This window comes from Perognathus longimembris, chromosome 3 (genome assembly GCF_023159225.1).
Source record: "Perognathus longimembris pacificus isolate PPM17 chromosome 3, ASM2315922v1, whole genome shotgun sequence".
NCBI lineage: Eukaryota > Metazoa > Chordata > Mammalia > Rodentia > Heteromyidae > Perognathus > Perognathus longimembris.
This window is the reverse complement of record NC_063163.1, coordinates 104,720,517-104,738,959: the sequence shown is the minus strand read 5'-3', so window position 1 is coordinate 104,738,959 and position 18,443 is coordinate 104,720,517. Positions and strand designations below refer to the sequence as shown.

The window sequence follows — 18,443 nt, the reverse complement described above, 5'->3', positions numbered from 1 at the left end:
TGAAAACAGGGTTATCAGGAGTTGAAGACAAAGCAGAAGAATTCAAACAAAGATTCAAAAGCATGGGAAAACACTCAGAACATAGCAAAGGGACACTTAAGAACTGGCAGATTTGGCCAAAAAATCAAATCTGTGCACAACTAGGATAGATGAGAAAGAAGATTTCTAAACTAAAGGCAATGAAAACCTATTTAACAAAACAATAACAGAAAACGTCCCCAGGATTCAAGGCAGAATTTCACCCAGAGAAGCATACGGAAGCATACAGAACTCCTAGCAGACAGTATCAGAGAATAAATACTTCTAGACACACTGTAGTAAAAATGCTGGACTTAAAACGCATAGAATTTTTTTTTTGCCAGTCCTGGGGCTTGGACTCCGGGCCTGAGCACTGTTCCTGGTTTCTTTTTGCTCAAGGCTATATCACTCTACCACTTGAGCCACAGCACCACTACAGGTTTTTTCTGTTTATGTGATGCTGAGAAATTGAACCCAGGACTTCATGTATGCTAGGCAAGCACTCTACCACTAAGCCATCTCAGCCCCTAAAACACATGGAATTTTAAAGCAGCAAAATCACAGAGGGAACTCTACTACCGAGGAAAGGTTAGAATAAGAACACATTTCTCCATAGCAACTGTGAATGCAAGGAGAGCCTGGAGTGGTATAATTCAAGCTCTGACTGACAACTGACAACCTAAACAAGGGTACCCAGCTAAACAACATTCACAGTTTTTGTAGAAACTAAAACTTTCACAACGAACAAAAACTAATGGAGCACATGACACTAAACCAGCACTACAAAGGATACTAAAGGGAAGCACATGATCTGAAGAAGACAATCAAAGTCAAGGAAATACCGCATCCAATAAAAATCACGAGCATACTAGTTCAGTAAACAAAAAAAGAGGAAGAATAGAAGCTATAAGAAAACTACAGAATGGCAGGAAACATGACATATTCCTCCATGGTAACATTCAATATCAATGGACTCAAGTACCCAAAGAATGAAGAGTACAAATTGGTTCAAAAAACAAGATATTACCAATCTCAGATCTCAAGCTCTACTATGGAGCTATAATAACTAAAACAGCATAAAAACAAGCCTGAAAAATCAATGGAACAGACAAGAAGACCCAGAAATAAGAGTCAAACACTTAGGGTTATCTGATATTTAACAAGGGAGTCAAAAATATATAGACTCTTCAGTGGTTGGTGCTGGGAAGACTGGACATCGTATATAGAAAACTAAAACTGGATCCCCGATGCACCAATATCATCTTAAAGTGGATTAAAGAGGGGCTGACACTCTGGAAAGTGGTATGGAGATTCCTCAAAAGGCTAAACATAGAGCTCCCCTATGACCCAGCAGCCGCACTTTTGGGCATCTACCCAAAAGACCACAAACAAGAACACACTAAATCCACCAGCACTACAATGTTCATCGCAGCACAATTTGTCATAGCTAGAATATGGAACCAACCCAGATGCCCCTCAGTAGACAAATGGATCAGGAAAATGTAGTATATATATACACAATGGAATTTTATGCCTCTATCAGAAATAATGACATTGCCCCATTCGTAAGGAAATGGAAGGACTTGGAAAAATTATAGTAAGTGAAGTGAGCCAGATCCAAAGAAACATGGACTCTATGGTCTCCCTCATAGGGAATAATTAGCACAGATTTAGGCTAGTCACAGCAGAGGATCACTAGAGCCCAATAGCTATACCCTTATGAACACATAAGATGATGCTAAGTGAAATGAACTCCATGTTATGGAAACAACTGTTTTATCACTGTTGTAATTACTTTCAACATGTGATGTGAAACTGTAGCTTCTATTATTGATGACCCTCTTGTATCCCCTTCCTGTTGTTGTACTGCACTATCTCTGTATCTTATCTGAGTACATTGGAAACCGTGTATACTGGTATTAGAACTAGGAAACTGAAAGGGAATACCAAAATTGAGAGACATAGGGTAAAAAGACAAACGATTACAAAAGCAATACTTGAAAAACTGTTTGGTGTAAATCAACGGAACAACTCGGGGGGAAAGGGAAAGGGGGAGGAGGAAAGGGGGAATGAGGGAGGAGGTAACAAACAGTACAAGAAATGTATCCAATGCCTAACGTATGAAACTGTAACCTCTCTGTACATCAGTTTGACAATAAAATTTTTTTTAAAAAGAGGGGCTGAGAATATGGCCTAGTGGCAAGAGTGCTTATGCTTGCCTTGTGTACATGAAGCCCTGGGTTTGATTTCTCAGCACCACATATATAGAAAATGGCCAGAAGTGGTGCTGTGGCTCAAGTAGTAGAGTGCTAGCCTTGAGCAAAAAGAAGCCAGGGACAGTGCTCAGGCCCTGAGTTCAAGCTCCAGGCCTGGCAAAAAAAAAAAAAAAAAAAAGTGGATCAAAGACCTCAATGCTAGTCATGAAATTTTAAAACTATTCTAAGATGGGGTAGGTGAAATTTTAGAAATTATAGGTATAGGTAGGAACTTTCTGAAAAGAGTCCCAGGGACACAACGAGAGAGACTTCAAAAATGGGATTACAACCAAATAAAAACTTGCTGCACAGCAAAGGATATAGTTACTAAACTAGATTGCCAACAGACTGGGAGAAAAATCTTTACCAGCAATACATCAGACAAAGGCCTCATATTCAAAATATACAAGGAGCTCAAAAATGTAACACCTTGGGCTGGGGATATAGCCTAGTGGCAAGAGTGCCTGCCTCGGATACACGAGGCCCTAGGTTCGATTCCCCAGCACCACATATACAGAAAACGGCCAGAAGCGGCGCTGTGGCTCAAGTGGCAGAGTGCTAGCCTTGAGCGGGAAGAAGCCAGGGACAGTGCTCAGGCCCTGAGTCCAAGGCCCAGGACTGGCCAAAAAAAAAAAAAAAAAAGTAACACCTTCCTGAACTAATAAACCAATGAATAAATGAGCAAAGAAGCTTAAGAGAGACTGAAATGGCCAAAAAGACATGAGGAAATGCTCAATATCCCTGGCCATAAAGGAAATCCAAATCAAAACAATTTTGAGATTCCATCTCACCCCAGTTAAGTTGGCCAACATCAAGAATTCGAACAACAAATAATGCTGGCAGAGATGTGGGAGCAAAGGAACCCTCTTTCACTGTTGGTGGGAATATAAACTAGTACAACCACTCGAAGGAAGTTTGGAGATTCCTCAAAAAACTAAACATAGAACTTCCCTATGATTCAGCCATACCACTCTTGGGCATCTACCCAGATCATTACAAGTCAGGATATAGTAAAGGTATTTGTGAATCCATGTTCACTGTTGGACTTATTCACAATAGCCATGTTATGTAAATAGCCCAGATGCCCTACAATAGATGAGTGGATGGGATAAAATGTCAAACACACACACACACACACACACACACACACACACACACGAATTTTATACAGCCATTAAAACAAGATTTGTAGGGAAACAGACAAACTTAGTACAAATCATGCTTAGTGAGGTAAGCTGATGGTACATCTTTTCTCTCACATGTGGAAACTAGGCCTAGAATATTACTGGACATGATAACCTATATAAGACTCTAGGTATTCACACCCAAACAGACTAAAAGAGGACACCCTTAGAGGAGGAACCTAAAGGCATAATTCCTCCGAGCGTTTAAAATACTATTTATCAAAATGAACTCCATGGGCTGGGACTATGGCCTAGTGGTAAAGTGCTTGCCTCGCATACATGAAGCCCTGGGTTTGATTCCTCAGTGCCACATATATAGAAAATGCCAGAAGTGGTGCTGTGGCTCAAGTGGCAGAGTGGTAGCCTTAAGCAAAAAGAAGCCAGGGACAGTGCTTAGGCCCTCAGTTCAAGCCCCAGGACTGGCAAAAAAAAAAAAAAAAGAACTCCAGTTCATTTCATAGTTTTGCATTTTTCTGTGACTGTTGGTTAGTAGAGGTGTTCGTCTTGGCTTTGGTTTTTTTTTTTTCTTTTGGGGGGGACAGGGAGGCACAGGAACGAAGGGAGGAAGGGTGTACAAATGTAATTATGCTATTTAGTATATACTATGTGAAAAATAATCTATGTAACTTGTGGGCAGGGATGGGAGAGGGAAACTGAGGGAGAGAGTAGCATTGTCCCCCAAAGAAAAGTACTCATCACTTGACTTATGAAATAGTAGCAGCTCTGTACAATAAAATTATATTTTAAAAAACATACTAGACAAACTAATGAGTACCAATTACCACAAAAGAAAGGGGGTATATCACAGAGGTCCTTTGTTCTTAACCTCCTGAACATTTTCTTAAAAGAGAAATAAAAATACATATGGTATGTTTGTCAAATATATACAGCAGGCACTGAAATGGACACTAACACTGAATGATGGAATTCAGAGAGATTGTACTAAGCTACAAACAGAAGTTGAAACAACTGAAGCTCACTGAGAATAAAAACTAAAGCCCTGAGTATGTGCTCAAAACCAGGTTACATAAGGATGGGAGTGAGAAGCTCACTTTGGCAAGATTAATGTAACCAGATCTAAAGCCAACAGTTTACCACAGCTTAATATAAGCCAAAAGGATATCCTTACAGTACAAAAGCTAATGCAGTAATATGGTGTTTCCAACAAGGGAAGTACTTGTTTCCCTATAATCTGGGCCAATTTGATCCACCTAGGAACAGTTCACCCACTTCAAGAAAACACAAGTTGATATGAAAAACTTTTATTCTCTCTTTTTACCTAACCACCCATCCTGAAAACTAGCCTATCATTCCTCCATTGATGCCTATCTTGAAAGAATCTCTTAAATAGCAAAATGTCCAGATCAAGCACTAATGGTGCTGGGTAACTGCGAGGTGCTTCAGCAGCACTGTAACAGGCTGTTCTGAAATCGCTGAAAGGCTGGCCGCCTCCAGAGGTAGCCCCACCCCAATGCTCTGGTGTACACATAACACAGTATTAAAAGGATATTAATACCTATCCCAGGCTTCAAACTAAGGAGAAATAGGAGACTCAAAGTTGTTCAACACACAATCACGAGCTGAGTAAAATTATTTGATTCAGCCTTTCCAAGTGAAACAAGAAATACTGATTTTCATTGTATGTTAGTCATAGTATTTGAATTAAATTGCATATGTAAAACTGTTCAAAGGCAATGTAATATATAAATGAAAAAGTTAGTATAATGAGAACCATACAAATTAACAGCATCTTTTTTTTTGGTAAATAATATGGGGATCTCTATATTCTCTGGATAAGTAATGGGGTGGGGGAGAAATTCTCATGATAATATTCACTAAAGAGAATAATACAAAATAAATTTAGGGTCATATTAATCAAAGGAATACGTTCTATTCTATAAAATATTGTGTATCATTAAGTATATTTATACTGTTCTCACTTAAAGAACACATATAAATCACCCCCCTCCCCAGCAGTCAGTTCCAAGGAACATTAATAGATTTAAGATTCCTGAATTATCTTAATTTTTCTACAAATAAATGCTAACAGATGCAGTAAATGAAGTGTATTGGTAGATACAATTCTACGGGGTGCACTCTTTCTACCTGCTTGGTATTCATTCAATCAATCTAGGCACTGCTGGGAAGTGAGTCTCCAGATATAATGAAAAATCTCAGATCAATAGATCCTAAAATGCAATAAAAACAGCAAAAAGTATATTCTGTAGAGCTCAATCTAATAACATAAGAGATACTTCAAAAACAGAGGATTCTCCAGCTGGAAAAGAAAAATCAAAGAAGATCTGAGGCATGAGTTATTGCTGGAAGTTTGGAAGACTTATGGAGCCAGTTGGAGAAGGAACTGGGGTCACCTCTAGTAGCAGAGACGTGGCAAGGAAACAAGTCCTCTGAAATGCAACCACAAGACTGCACACCTGAGTGAGGTAAGAAGCAGATTCCTTCACAGCACCTCCAGATGACAATTCCAGCCCAGTGGACATGATGTCTGCCCTAGGAGGCCCTGACCCAGCACATGCAGTTCAGCCTTCCCAGATTAATCAACTATGAGATAATAAATGACTATTTATTTTCAGGCTCTATGCTTGTGATTGTTTCATAGGCTGCAACACAAAACAAAATAGTATAATAAGGGTGACCCCTAAGACCCCATTAGATCTTCATTGACCTCATGCTTTACATGCACATTCTTGCACAGTTAAAACTCTCTTCTAAGGTCTGATGCCAGACTCAGAAGCTCCTCTGCATGCATGACCACCGGCCCCTTTCAAACCTCCTGCAAAAGCTTTCTCCCAAGGTAAGCTGTTCACTTGAAGGCAAATTCTGGAAAAGTACAAATTCTGCACAGCCAAAGGACAACAGAAAGGAAGTACTCAGATCTGCCTTGGTATAAGTCAGCTCCATTCTCTCCCTCACATCCTGTCCTTCAAGAATGCATGCTACAAGCCATTCCGTATGCAATTTTGCATATCTAAAGAAACAGCTAACAGCAGGGATGGGAAAAAGCAATTTGGAAAAATTATTAGCATCATTAGTGTAATTATAACAACTCCTCTACTAGGCAAACAACATCTGGTTAATCAAGCAAAATGAACACATTTAATATATTAGCAAAACTTTTAATGTTCTGCAATTTATACTTTTTTATACCTGAGACACTTCCTTCCCATCATCTCATTCCCATTTTCCCTGATCACATAAATAATTTTATTTATTTAGATGGCATGTGGTTCTAAGAGCATGTGCAATTTGATCATATATTTCACAGATAGTTTCAGGGAAAATGTGTGAACAGTATACTACTGCCTCTATAGGTACTTCATTCAAATAAATTACTCCTCTTCAATATTGCTAAAAAAAAAAAAGGATACTGGCCTGCTTTTACAATTGTAAGGATATTTGAATTAAAGGAATAAGCAGCCAGATTCCAATTACATATGACACTCCAGTTGAGACCTGTTACAACTATTATTCTTCTAATTGCATGATATGTGTCATTTTGTGCTTGAATATTTTGTTTAAGGGTTTATTAAAATTATACATAAAAGGAACGACCTAAACTAGCTTAGTATTTGAAATGTACGTTTCCATTCACTAACTACAAGTGAAGTGATAGGCTTACGCAAATCCTCCAATTTTTCAAAGGGTTTTAAGCTTACTCTTATGGAAGTACCAATTTTCAACTTTGTTGGCCAAAAAAATTGCAATTTCACACAATTTAATCTAACATATTTCTCCGTGCTCTTAGTACTTCATTTGTTATACTCAATGATTAGTATCACTTGATTCATGTCAGATAATTTCCATAATCTACAGCCAGAATGGCTTGCACCATGAAAGCTGTGTTACTGACAGAATGAACCACAACAAAAATCCAAAAAAAGTGTTTATTGATGAACTCTGAATGAATCAACAAAAATCCAAGCCCCATATTTGCCTATTAGCTGATGATTGCATCTGTGGTCATTCATAAAGCAACAGTACACAAAACATTCAGGTTTTAGATTTTGAAGACTATGGGGTGATAAGCATCCTAAATTCTCCTGTGAATTAAAATTCATCCACCAATCATAATTAAGCAGTTACACATTACACACAGTAATGAAAGAGAAAATGATATTCATTTTTGGAACATTTGCAAAACATTTTCTTTTATGAAAACTGAATTTTTTTTTACAAGATGATGAATAAAAGGAACAGTTTAAGTGCTATCCCTATCTGTCCACAGAACAATCATGAAAATGTATATTTCCTACAAAATGACCTATTCTTCAAGATTACTCAAGCAGTAGTAATCCAGCTGTTCTATCAACTTTCATTCCTGTTTAGAAGATAGGTAATACAGGGGAGGGGGGGGAGGGAAATGCCCAGTTGTAAAAGCCTGAGAAAAGTGTACCGACTATTGCCAGAAGAAGAAAACAAGAATGTTCATATTAATGTCCAACAAATGAAATAATGTCCAACAAATGAAATAATAAGCAGGAAAATTCTGGAAGTCACTTAATGTGTATAACAATTGATAATTTCATTTATGGAACAAATATTACTGAGAATTTACTACCTCCATCACAAATAAGAAAACAGTAAGTAACCAAAAATGACAAAGTCCTTTTCCCCATGGAGCTTACCTTATAATTTGAAAATGATATGTAAGTATCTGTAAGACTACAGAGAAAATTAGTTCAGGAGTAGGGCTAAGGGGAAGGGGTGGACAAGTGAAGAGAAGGGGGAGAATGCAGTCAAAAAATCAATTTAAGGAAAGTAGAGGAAGGGGTGGGTTGGGAGGGAAGTGTAAGAATGTTGAAAGGGGTGACAATGATCAAAATGCAGCAAATTCATAAACTGCTTTGATAAATGGCAACTCCTTTGTACAACTACTTAAAAATAAAAAGCCTGCAAAAGAAAGACAGCAGAGAGGAGAGTCAATTCTTCATCTAAGATGATGAATAAAGTTAAAACCCTAGCTCTTTTTGTTTTACTTTTTTTTTCGAGAGGATCACATTTTAGCCCATGTCTAGACTTGAACCACAATCCTACTACGTATGCGCAGTTGGGAACACGGGTACTCACCACCATACCTTGCTTACTGATGGAGATGGGGTTTTGCTTATGTTTTGCCGGGGCTGGCCACTGGCCTAGATCCTCCCAATCTCTGCTTCCCACGTGACTGGGAAAAGCCAAAGTCCTTTCTTGTTTTTTCCAAGTCACTTTCATTCCTTTGTTTAGAAAGCACTTTTCCCAGATCATTTGTAAGGCTTGCTTGGTCATTTCCAGTGAGCTATGCTTTCCTAGCAAGCACAAGGACCAGTACTACCCAAGCAAATAAAGAAATAAGCAATATGAAAACATCTGATTAGTAACAAATACAAGGTTTCAAACAAGAGTGGCGACATAAAGTCATTAACACAATACAGTTGAAAGGAAAAGGCTTAATTCAGGAAGCAGGATAGATGACATAGTGAAGATCTGTGGTGGATGGTACCAACAAAGCCCTTAAATGTAAAGTGATTGTTTGCAAGTAACATGGAATCACCTGCACAGCAATACTGCAGAGCTGGGGGGAACAAACACAGAGACAAGCGCAGGCTCTTGTGGATGCCCACACCCAGCAGAAAAGAAAAGGAGGGGCAGGCCTGAAGGATGGGCCCTCTAGGAGTAAATGGGTGTGTGCTGAGTGAGCAAGTGTGTGCATACATGGAGTATTTCCAAAACACACATTCTGTGTCCACAATGTGGGGCTATATTTTTCTACCACTTTAAAAAATGTTTGACATTTTGGCAGTGGAAATTTTATATCATGTTTTCAGATGCATAGCTGTCAACATAAATGAGCATTCTCACACTCTCATCCAGAATTTTTTTAATTTTTTCTTTGCCAGTCCTGGGCCTTGGACTCAGGGCCTGAGCACTGTCCCTGGCTTCTTTTGGCTCAAGGCTAGCACTCTGCCACTTGAGCCACAGAGCCATTTCTGACAGTTTTTTATATATATGGTGCTGAGGAATCGAACCCAGGGCTTCATGTATACAAGGGCAAGCACTCTTTCCACTAGGCCATATTCCCAGCTCCTAGAAAATTTTATTTTATGCTAACAATAATTTTATTTGCCCTGAGTTCTGACTATATACTAATTGTAATTCCTGAAAAGGAAACTAATGTAAGAAAGTAAAAATATCAGAATCAACAGGATCTCCTCTGAGAACGTTGAAATGGGGCTCTCAATTCACTTGGTCAGTTACAAAGTGCAATATTAAATCAATATTTAACAACATTTTGATTTTCATTGCACTGATGTACACATTTTTAAAAATATCAATCTGCACACACATCATGTAGCTCATTCATACTGAATTACTCTCAATGCTGAAAATAAAACGAATACAGAAAACATAACTGATTAACTAAAATGATTGTAGAAATAGAAATCTGGTGATCAAGAAAGCCTGCCTCTCCGTTTTCTTCTTTCCCAACCTTTCCTTCTTTTCTCCCATGTGCATATACAAATGCATAAGCTCTTCAGATTATATTGCATCTTAATGTCTAAAAGCTTCTAATATGCAGTCACCAAAAGAATTTTTTAAATAGTTGCAGATAATTTACTAGCGGCAACTTAGAGAAATTCTGTAAATCTTTAATGGATTACTTTCCTTGTTTTTTTTTTTTTTTGAAGGAAGAGATTGGTTGGAATTTGTTCTAGTTAAGTCTATAGTTTGAAGAGACAAGCATTTCAGTATGTTGCCTAGGCTGGCTCTAAAAACCAAGTCTCAAATGAACCTCCTACTTCAACATTTAAAGCAACTGAGATTACAGGCAGAGGCCACTATACTCAGATTTCTTAAAATACATATTTGTAACAAGTATTTATCCTTAAATCACAAATAATATGGCACTATTTATGATTTTATTGTCATTTTGACTTTCACTCACTTAAACTCTTAATTCAGAAATTTCTGATTCTCTTTTAGATATGAATGTCAAAATCTAAATATATAGCTGCACCGTACAAATCGATAAAAATTGAACATTTAAGACCTTTTTTTTCTAATTTTTATTATCAAACTGATGTACTGAGAGGTTACAGTTTCATACGTTAGGCATTGGATACATTTCTTGTACTGTTTGTTAGCTCCTCCCTCATTCCCTCGTCCCCCTCCCCCTTTTCTTTTCCCCCCATGAGTTGTTCAGTTCATTTATACCAAACAGTTTTGCAAGTATTGCTTTTTTAGTCATTTGTCTTTTTCACCCTTTGTCTCTCGATTTTGGTATTCCCTTTCAGTTTCCTAGTTCTAATACCAGTATACACAGTTTCCAATGTACTCAGATAAGATACAGAGATAATGCAGGTACACCACAGGAAGGGGATACAAGAAGATCATCAATAATAGAAGCTTCGGTTACATACATCAATTCAAAAATTAAACAAACAGAAGTGTTATATGAAAACAATTCTTTTAATAATAAATTCCCTTCTTGAGATTTTGTTTTATTTAGCTTATTACTGAGAGAAAACAGGGACAAACTTTCTATCATTAGTGTCTAAAATGAACAGGACGTTCTAACAAAAAGGTAGTCATCTCAAAGTCATGATCTTCTTGTCATTCACTCCATACTTCTGCAGTCTAAGAACATGATATTGAGTGTGGTGCTTTTCTCTAGAGGAAGAACTACAGCACTTGCTCTCAAAGAACTTACACTCAAAGAAATCAGACTACAAAATAAGACTACAACTGGGCACTGGTGGCTCACACCTGTAATCCTAACTACTCAAGAGGCTGAAATCTGAGGATTGCCATTCAAAGACATTCTGGGCAGTAAAGTCTGTGAAACTCTTATCAATACACTACACCAGAAAAGCCAGAAGTGGCACTGTTGCTCAAATGGTGGAGCACTAGCCTTGAGCAAAGAGGCCTAGGGACAGCACCCACACCCTGAGTTCAAGCCCCAGGACTGGCAAAAAATAAGACTATTATAAGCGGTTTACACTGATGATGTAAATAGTAATTTCTATACATGTTTAGACAAATCAATGTGAACTTAAGAAGAGAAAAATTCAGTAGTTTAACCAGTATACTGCACATTGTTATGGTATTTTAATATTATTATTAATAAGTATTTGCACAAAGGGGTTATAATTCCATGTCAGGTTATTATGCATTTAAATGCTTCTTGCTCAGTGTCACCCCTTCCTTCATTCTCCATTTTTCCACTCTCATCCCTACCCTCAGTTTACATATTTCTTGTTTTACATGATGTAACTGAATATAATGACTGTATTTGCTACCCTTCCTCCCTCTATTCCTCTACTCCCTTTTATGCACCCCCTTGCCCAAAACATGTTTCTACTTCCTAGTATGTGTTTTGATAAACAGTACATTTGTTCTTCAGAGGAGTTAAACCTTTGGAATCCTCCCCTAAGTATACCATCCTTTGGTCTGTTTGTTTCTATGGAAATGCACTGATTCCAGTATATGTTATCATGGCATCATTTTATTTTAGATCTAGCTTGCACATATGAGAGAAAACATGTGCCATCTGTCTCTCTGAGCCCAGCTTACTTCACCTAACATAATTTGTTCTAGGCCTATCCATTTCCCTGCAAATGACACAGTATTATTCTTTCTAATGGATGAGTAAAATTCTATTGTATAGAGGTATCACATTTTTAATCCATTATACTGCATCTGGGCTAGTTCCATAACTTAGCTATTGTGAACAGTGCAGCAAGGAACAGAGGTGTGTAAGTATCTTTACTGTATTCTGACTTGTAATGTTCTGGGAGATGTCCAAGAATTGTATCTCTGGATCATAGTGTAGTTTTATGTTTAGTTTTTGAGGAATCTCCAAAGTGCCCCATAGTGGTTGTACTAGTTTACATTCCCACCATTGGGTTCCTTTCTCCAAACATGGCTCCAGCATCTGATATTATTGTTCAAAGTCTTGATGCTGGCCATTCTCACTGGGATGAGATGGACTCTAAATGTTGTTTAGATTTATATTTCACTTAGAGACAGGGATGCTGAGTATTTCTCCGTGCGTTTATTGGCTATTCTTTCTTTTTCTTCTGAGAAACCTCTGTTTAGTTCCTTTGCCCACTTATTCATTGGGTTATTAATTTGGGGAAATTTTAGTTTCTTGGGCTCTTTGTGTAATGTAGATATTAGGCCCTTGTCAGATATATAACTGGTAAAGATTTTCTTCCAGTCTGTTGGCTATCATTTACTGTGTAGAAACTTCTTCCTTCATTTGTTGTAGTCCCATCTGTGAACTGTTTGTACATTTTAAGAATGGCCACTACATAAAAACTAATGTTACCTTTCTTTCCATATATTAAACTCAACATATATTTATTAGAGGGTAGGAAAATTAGGAAAGACTTAAAAAATAGGCAAACAAATTCCTAAATGGCCTTCCAAAAGAATGCTGAAACCTCTAAGGATTACATGAATAATAAGAATATGGGACTTACTAGGCCTTTTAATTTTTTGACTTAATAGAGAATGAAATAAATTTATAGAAAAATGATAATAATTCAATAATTTCTGACAAAGAAATGCTTTTTGCTCATGGCAAGAAAAGAGCTCCACTTATGTTTTGGGGGGTGGTTAATTGGAAATAAAAGCCTCATAAACTTTCCTCCGCAGGCTGGCTTCAAACCTCAATCCTCAGATCTCAGCCCCTTGAGTAGCTAAGATTATAGTTTTGAGCCACTGGCACCTTCATCAATTCACATTTTTAAATTATGAATGTACACACATCATGTAAAGTAAGAAGAGATAAGTGGATTTTCAATGTCACACTTTGAAGAAAACAACACAAAGCCAACTTTTTTGCAACCAAATTATACAGCAAACATTGTTTTTACTGTACTGTGACACTGTGGTCATTCTAAAAGAACAAAATCTACATCAACATTACTAAACTATGCAATGACCAAAATATTCTCAACTCACAAGAAAGCAACACTCGGAACAATCCAGAATATATTCAAGAAAACACAACATAAGGACAATATTATAACTTAAGTTATTTTTAAGTAGCTCATTAGTTCACCACACAACAACAGCCATTTACAACTATGAGTCAATTAAATTATGTCTGATTGCCATAGCCAAAACTATGTGTCAAAAAAAAACTGGCTTAAATTCATTAGTCATTTTGATGACAATAGTTGAAGAGTTGAGAACTTCAGGGGAAATCATCAGTAGTCAATTTGAAAAATAAGATAAATGATTTCAAGTAGTTTTCTTTATCTCTTCATGAGTGGACAAATGTCACCAATATGCTTCAGGTGTTGTCGAAGTAAAAAGAATCAGCCCCTATGAACAGTATTTACATGATATTTGGAGGATAGAATACTCAAGAATAGTGAGCACACACTGATTCAGTAATATTCAAAGTGGAATTTACTAAGATACATACAAATGATGTTGGTAAAATGTATGTGGAGTAGGAAAAGGCTTAGTTGGACATACTTTTAACTTCTACTCCTGAATACTCAATTGCTTTCATAACCATATTTTCCCGTAGTCTTTATATGTATCTGATTACTTTAACCTAAAATTCACAAGGTAAAACACTGTTTATGTAAAAATTACTATGATACAATCTTTCAATGACTAGTATTCTTAAAATTCCAAGTTATAGCTACTGCCTATACTTTCCAAACTAAACTATGTATTCACCACAATATTCTCAACTCACAGAAAGATAACACTCTCAAAAACTTAACGCTTATAAAACAGCATGCTGCCAACCAGATTTTTTTCACTAAAACACAAAATAATAACAAGATTACAATCTAAGAAATGTTATTAGTAGCTCATTTGTTAGCCAAACAAGGAAAGCTATTTACTTAAAGACATACGAAAAAAAGTAAAAATCTCCCTAAAATAAGGGTGATTTTCATGCTCATGCAAATTTGCTGTAAAAATATTTTTCTGAGCTCAAAGTGAAGACTCAGCAGGAATTTTCAAATCATAATGGAAGTGCAAAGTAAATTTTCATATTGCAAATCCCATTTAACTGTGCAGCTGAAGCAACTCCACCTAATCTTCAATTGCAAATGATTAAACTGAAATACAATGAGATGGTAAAGGCAAATGTAAACAGAAGAATCTTATAGAAGTCCATAAACACGAGTGCTGAAAATGCCTAATCAGGATCATGTGCTTATGAGCTTATGTGAGTGTTGTAGATGCTATCTGAATGAAGGACAGTTTCAAAACTGAAGTAAGTAAAATCTCATAGATCAGCACTAACAAATGAACAGTTGCACCATGATTTGCTGACAGAACTCCAACTAGATAATGTTATTCCCACAAATAATTTCATTGTCCCTATTAATAGACTTAAATTATAAAAGGTTCTAACAAATTAAATGAGCAACTCAAATAGATTTTGTAGAAAATTACACTTAGATTTTCCATCTACTCCTTAGCACAGACTGCTTTATTAGCAACTGAGTAAGTATATATATACCATTCTTCAGGTAGAGAAGGTCAAAACACATGAAGTCATCCTTCATATCTCTTTATATTCATAAACAACAACTACTGGCTTTATCTATAAAAGGTATATTGAGAATGTAGCCAATTCTAACAATAACTGTTTCTATTCTCATTCAAGTTACCACCACTATCTTACCTATAGTAACACTTACCATCTGGCCATCCCCTGCTCACAGCAATCTAAAATTAAAATTCCAAGCCTGATCATGTTATCTCCTGGGTCAAAAAACCTCCAATAGTTTCCATTTCACTCAGCATTAGTAAATAAAGTCTTTGTCAATGGGTCACAAGAAACCGTACCTTCTGCTGTGCACCTACTTAAAACTACTTCTTTGTCCTTGTCTCTTCCTGTTCTTCCTCTTGCTCCAGGGAATTTCAGTTGCAGGTGATTTCCTCTACTTGTGTATGTTCTAGCTTACTTTGTAATTCTATGCCATGGTCTTTAACTTTCACTCCACTGCCTAAAATGATGTTGTCCCAGATATATACATGATGTTCCTTCACATCTTTCAAATGCCTGTTCAAATCTCATCTTCTCCAAGAGGCCATATATACCACAAATAGCTCATTTGTTAGCCAAACAAGGAGAGTCATTTACTTTAAAAAACCTTAAACATAAAATCTTCCTAAAATTAGGGAGATTTTCATAATTCAACATAACCAGCAACCATTTTTTCACTATCCAACCATTCAAACCCATTAACTCTGCCCACAGTCTACAACCAATGCCTAAACTGAAGTACTTGCTCAATAAATACTTCCTGAATGAATGCAATGAAACACTGCACATTTTCTGGTGAATAATGCTTCTTCAGTTCCTTTTTACTTATGTAAGTACAACATGCATACATACACACACATACATACATACATAAGATATTTACCATTGCACTAAGTGTTTCTTCCCAATCAGGACGCTCTCGAGGGTGAACATTTCTATGTAGTTCAGGAACAAAATCATCCTCTTCAGAATGTATTGAAGACTTCATCTTCCTAGAGATCAAAACATGAAAGATTCTTATAAGATTTTCTATGTCCATGAAACTGTTCCAATAAATACAGAGAAAATAAATTTTTTGTTTGTTTTTAGGTTTAGTTAGAAGAGCATGAGTAGCCAATGATCTTTCATTTCTACCTTGGCTTTCAGAGATCTTGTCTGATATAACACATAACAGCTTTCTACTCCAAGAGATAAAAATATGGTTTGTAACTAGTTAACTACAATAGTGATTATTGGACCAGGACTTATTTATCTATCCAGCACAATGTAAACCTTGAAATGATCAACAAAGGCAAAAAAAAAGTCCATAAGACTCTTACCTCCAATTAGCCAGCAAAAAGCCAGAAGTGGAGGTATGGTTCTAGTAGTAGAAAATCAGCTTTGAGCAATAAAATCTCAAAGATATCACATAGGCCTCTAAGTACAAGTTCAGGAGTGTGTATGTGTGCGTGCACACATGCACACACACACACACACACACACACACACACACACCTGAAGTAATTGTAGCTACTCAGGAGGCTAAGATCTGAAAACTGTGGTTTGAAGCCAGCATGAGACTCTATTCTCCAGTTAATCAGCAAAAGATTGAAGCAGAGGTATGGCTCAAATGCTACAGCACCAGCCTTAAGCAAAACATGCCAAGGGTGAGCAAGAGGACTCAGTTGAAGCCCTGTACCAAAAAAGGAAAAACACAGCTCTAAACTAAACATCAGGGATGGGCTAAGATGGAAGTAACAAGAATTCAAAAATCCTTGAATGGCACTGAGAAAATCAGAAGGTAAAATTACTCTAAGTCCTCAGCTTATGAGGTAGAGAACAGAACATAAAAGAAATGGGAAAACATAACATCTGGGTAAAATAACATATTCTATTTCAAATAATAATAGAAAATATAGATATCCAAATGAGAACATGGAAAGGAAAATTAATCATTAGAGAGAAGTAAACATGTAATAACTCCCCCCAAGTCAAGAATCTAGGAAGGTTTCATTTACTCTGACTATAATCTTGCTAAGATATTGGCTTGATGTATTTTACTCGAAACAGAAAACTTCCAGGTGTCAGTGGCTCTTGCTGGTAATCCTAGCTACTCAAGGAGGCCAAAATCTAAGGACTATAGTTCAAAGCCATCTCGGGGAGACAAATCCATAAGATTTTGGTCACCAGTTAACCAGCAAAAAGCCAGATCTGGAAGCTTGAATGATGGGACACCAACAGTGAGCCCTAATAAAAACAGCCCTTGTTACCTATTTGGACTATTTAGTATCTTCGAACTTTAGGCATCACTCCAAATAAGCCAAAGAAGAAATAAAGCAACCAACTAGACAAGTGCTAGAAATATTATTGGTTGAATAGTGCCATAAACTAATTAAGCCATCCCCCCCACCAAAAAAGTTAAAGTATATTCACCAAATCATCCAGCTTAACTGGAGTCAGATATTTCTCTTCTTAATTTAGTCAACTGTCCTAAATGCAGATATAAGCAAAGATTTGAAAGACTCGAGCAACTACAGATTAAAAATCTAAAAGTGTTTTACACTGTGCTTCAGTTATATACCATTATTTCTTTGTCACCATTTCAAATTACATGTTACTTGCCAGGCTGTCTAATACTGATATTAGAAAAAGAAACTAAAGTAGATTATATTATTAACATTTCTACATCCCAGTGGCAGAGTTAGAGCCTTCAATAACAGTGCGTTAATGGTAATTCCTAGGTGTTTTGGAAGTTACATTCTTAACATTGTCACACTATGGTGGTTGCTAACTTTACCTTTATGTTGGACAAAATCTACTCATGAGTACAGAGAAACATGGCAAAGAAGGCATTTCAAACCTGAGAAGTCAGTTTTACCCTCTTAGAAGTTGCTATTTAGCAGAGATTAGCCTCTATAAACAGAGAACCATTTTTTCTAAAACTAAGTCTTTCATTTTCAAAGTCAATTACACTTGGGCTTTATCATGTATAAAATTTTACATAACAATACTATGTATTGTAAAGACTATGTAGTTCTCTGAGCCATAAATTTCTTATCTGGGAATCGAAAGATATTATCTACTTTATACGGTTTATAATATAATCAACAGATGTCCTGTATATAACATCTTTAGCCTAGGACAATTGCATGTAACAACTCCTATTTATCTTTGACAGAATTAAAACACTTAGGTTTTTCTCTTCTTCCTTATATTGGCCCTCCCTATTTACAGGATTCTTCTAGATGGAACAAGTCTTTCACACGCTAGGCAATCACTCTACCACTGAGCTACAGCCCCAGCACATGACGACAGGGTGTCACTTTTTCAAGTAGTGTAAGACCCTCTAAATAGGCTAAGAATTATTTTTGCCATGGTGATAAAGTAAAAAATAATACAGGTTAACTTCATAGTACAGATGAGAGAACTGTCATTGGTTGAAGAATCTGAACTATTGCTTTAGACAGTTTATCAAAAGATGGT

The 18,443-nt window shown here is 36.7% G+C and overlaps 1 protein-coding gene across 2 annotated transcripts in view; it reads right to left on the bottom strand.

The window, feature by feature from the left end:
* The window catches only part of Arhgap32 (Rho GTPase activating protein 32), a 136,408-nt gene that overhangs the window by 114,940 nt on the left and 3,025 nt on the right, over positions 1-18,443 (bottom strand). For both annotated transcript variants that reach the window (XM_048343646.1, XM_048343647.1), the window contains exon 2: positions 15,865-15,973. In XM_048343646.1, the coding sequence (XP_048199603.1) occupies positions 15,865-15,973 (109 nt within the window). The remainder of the gene's footprint in view (positions 1-15,864; positions 15,974-18,443) is intronic.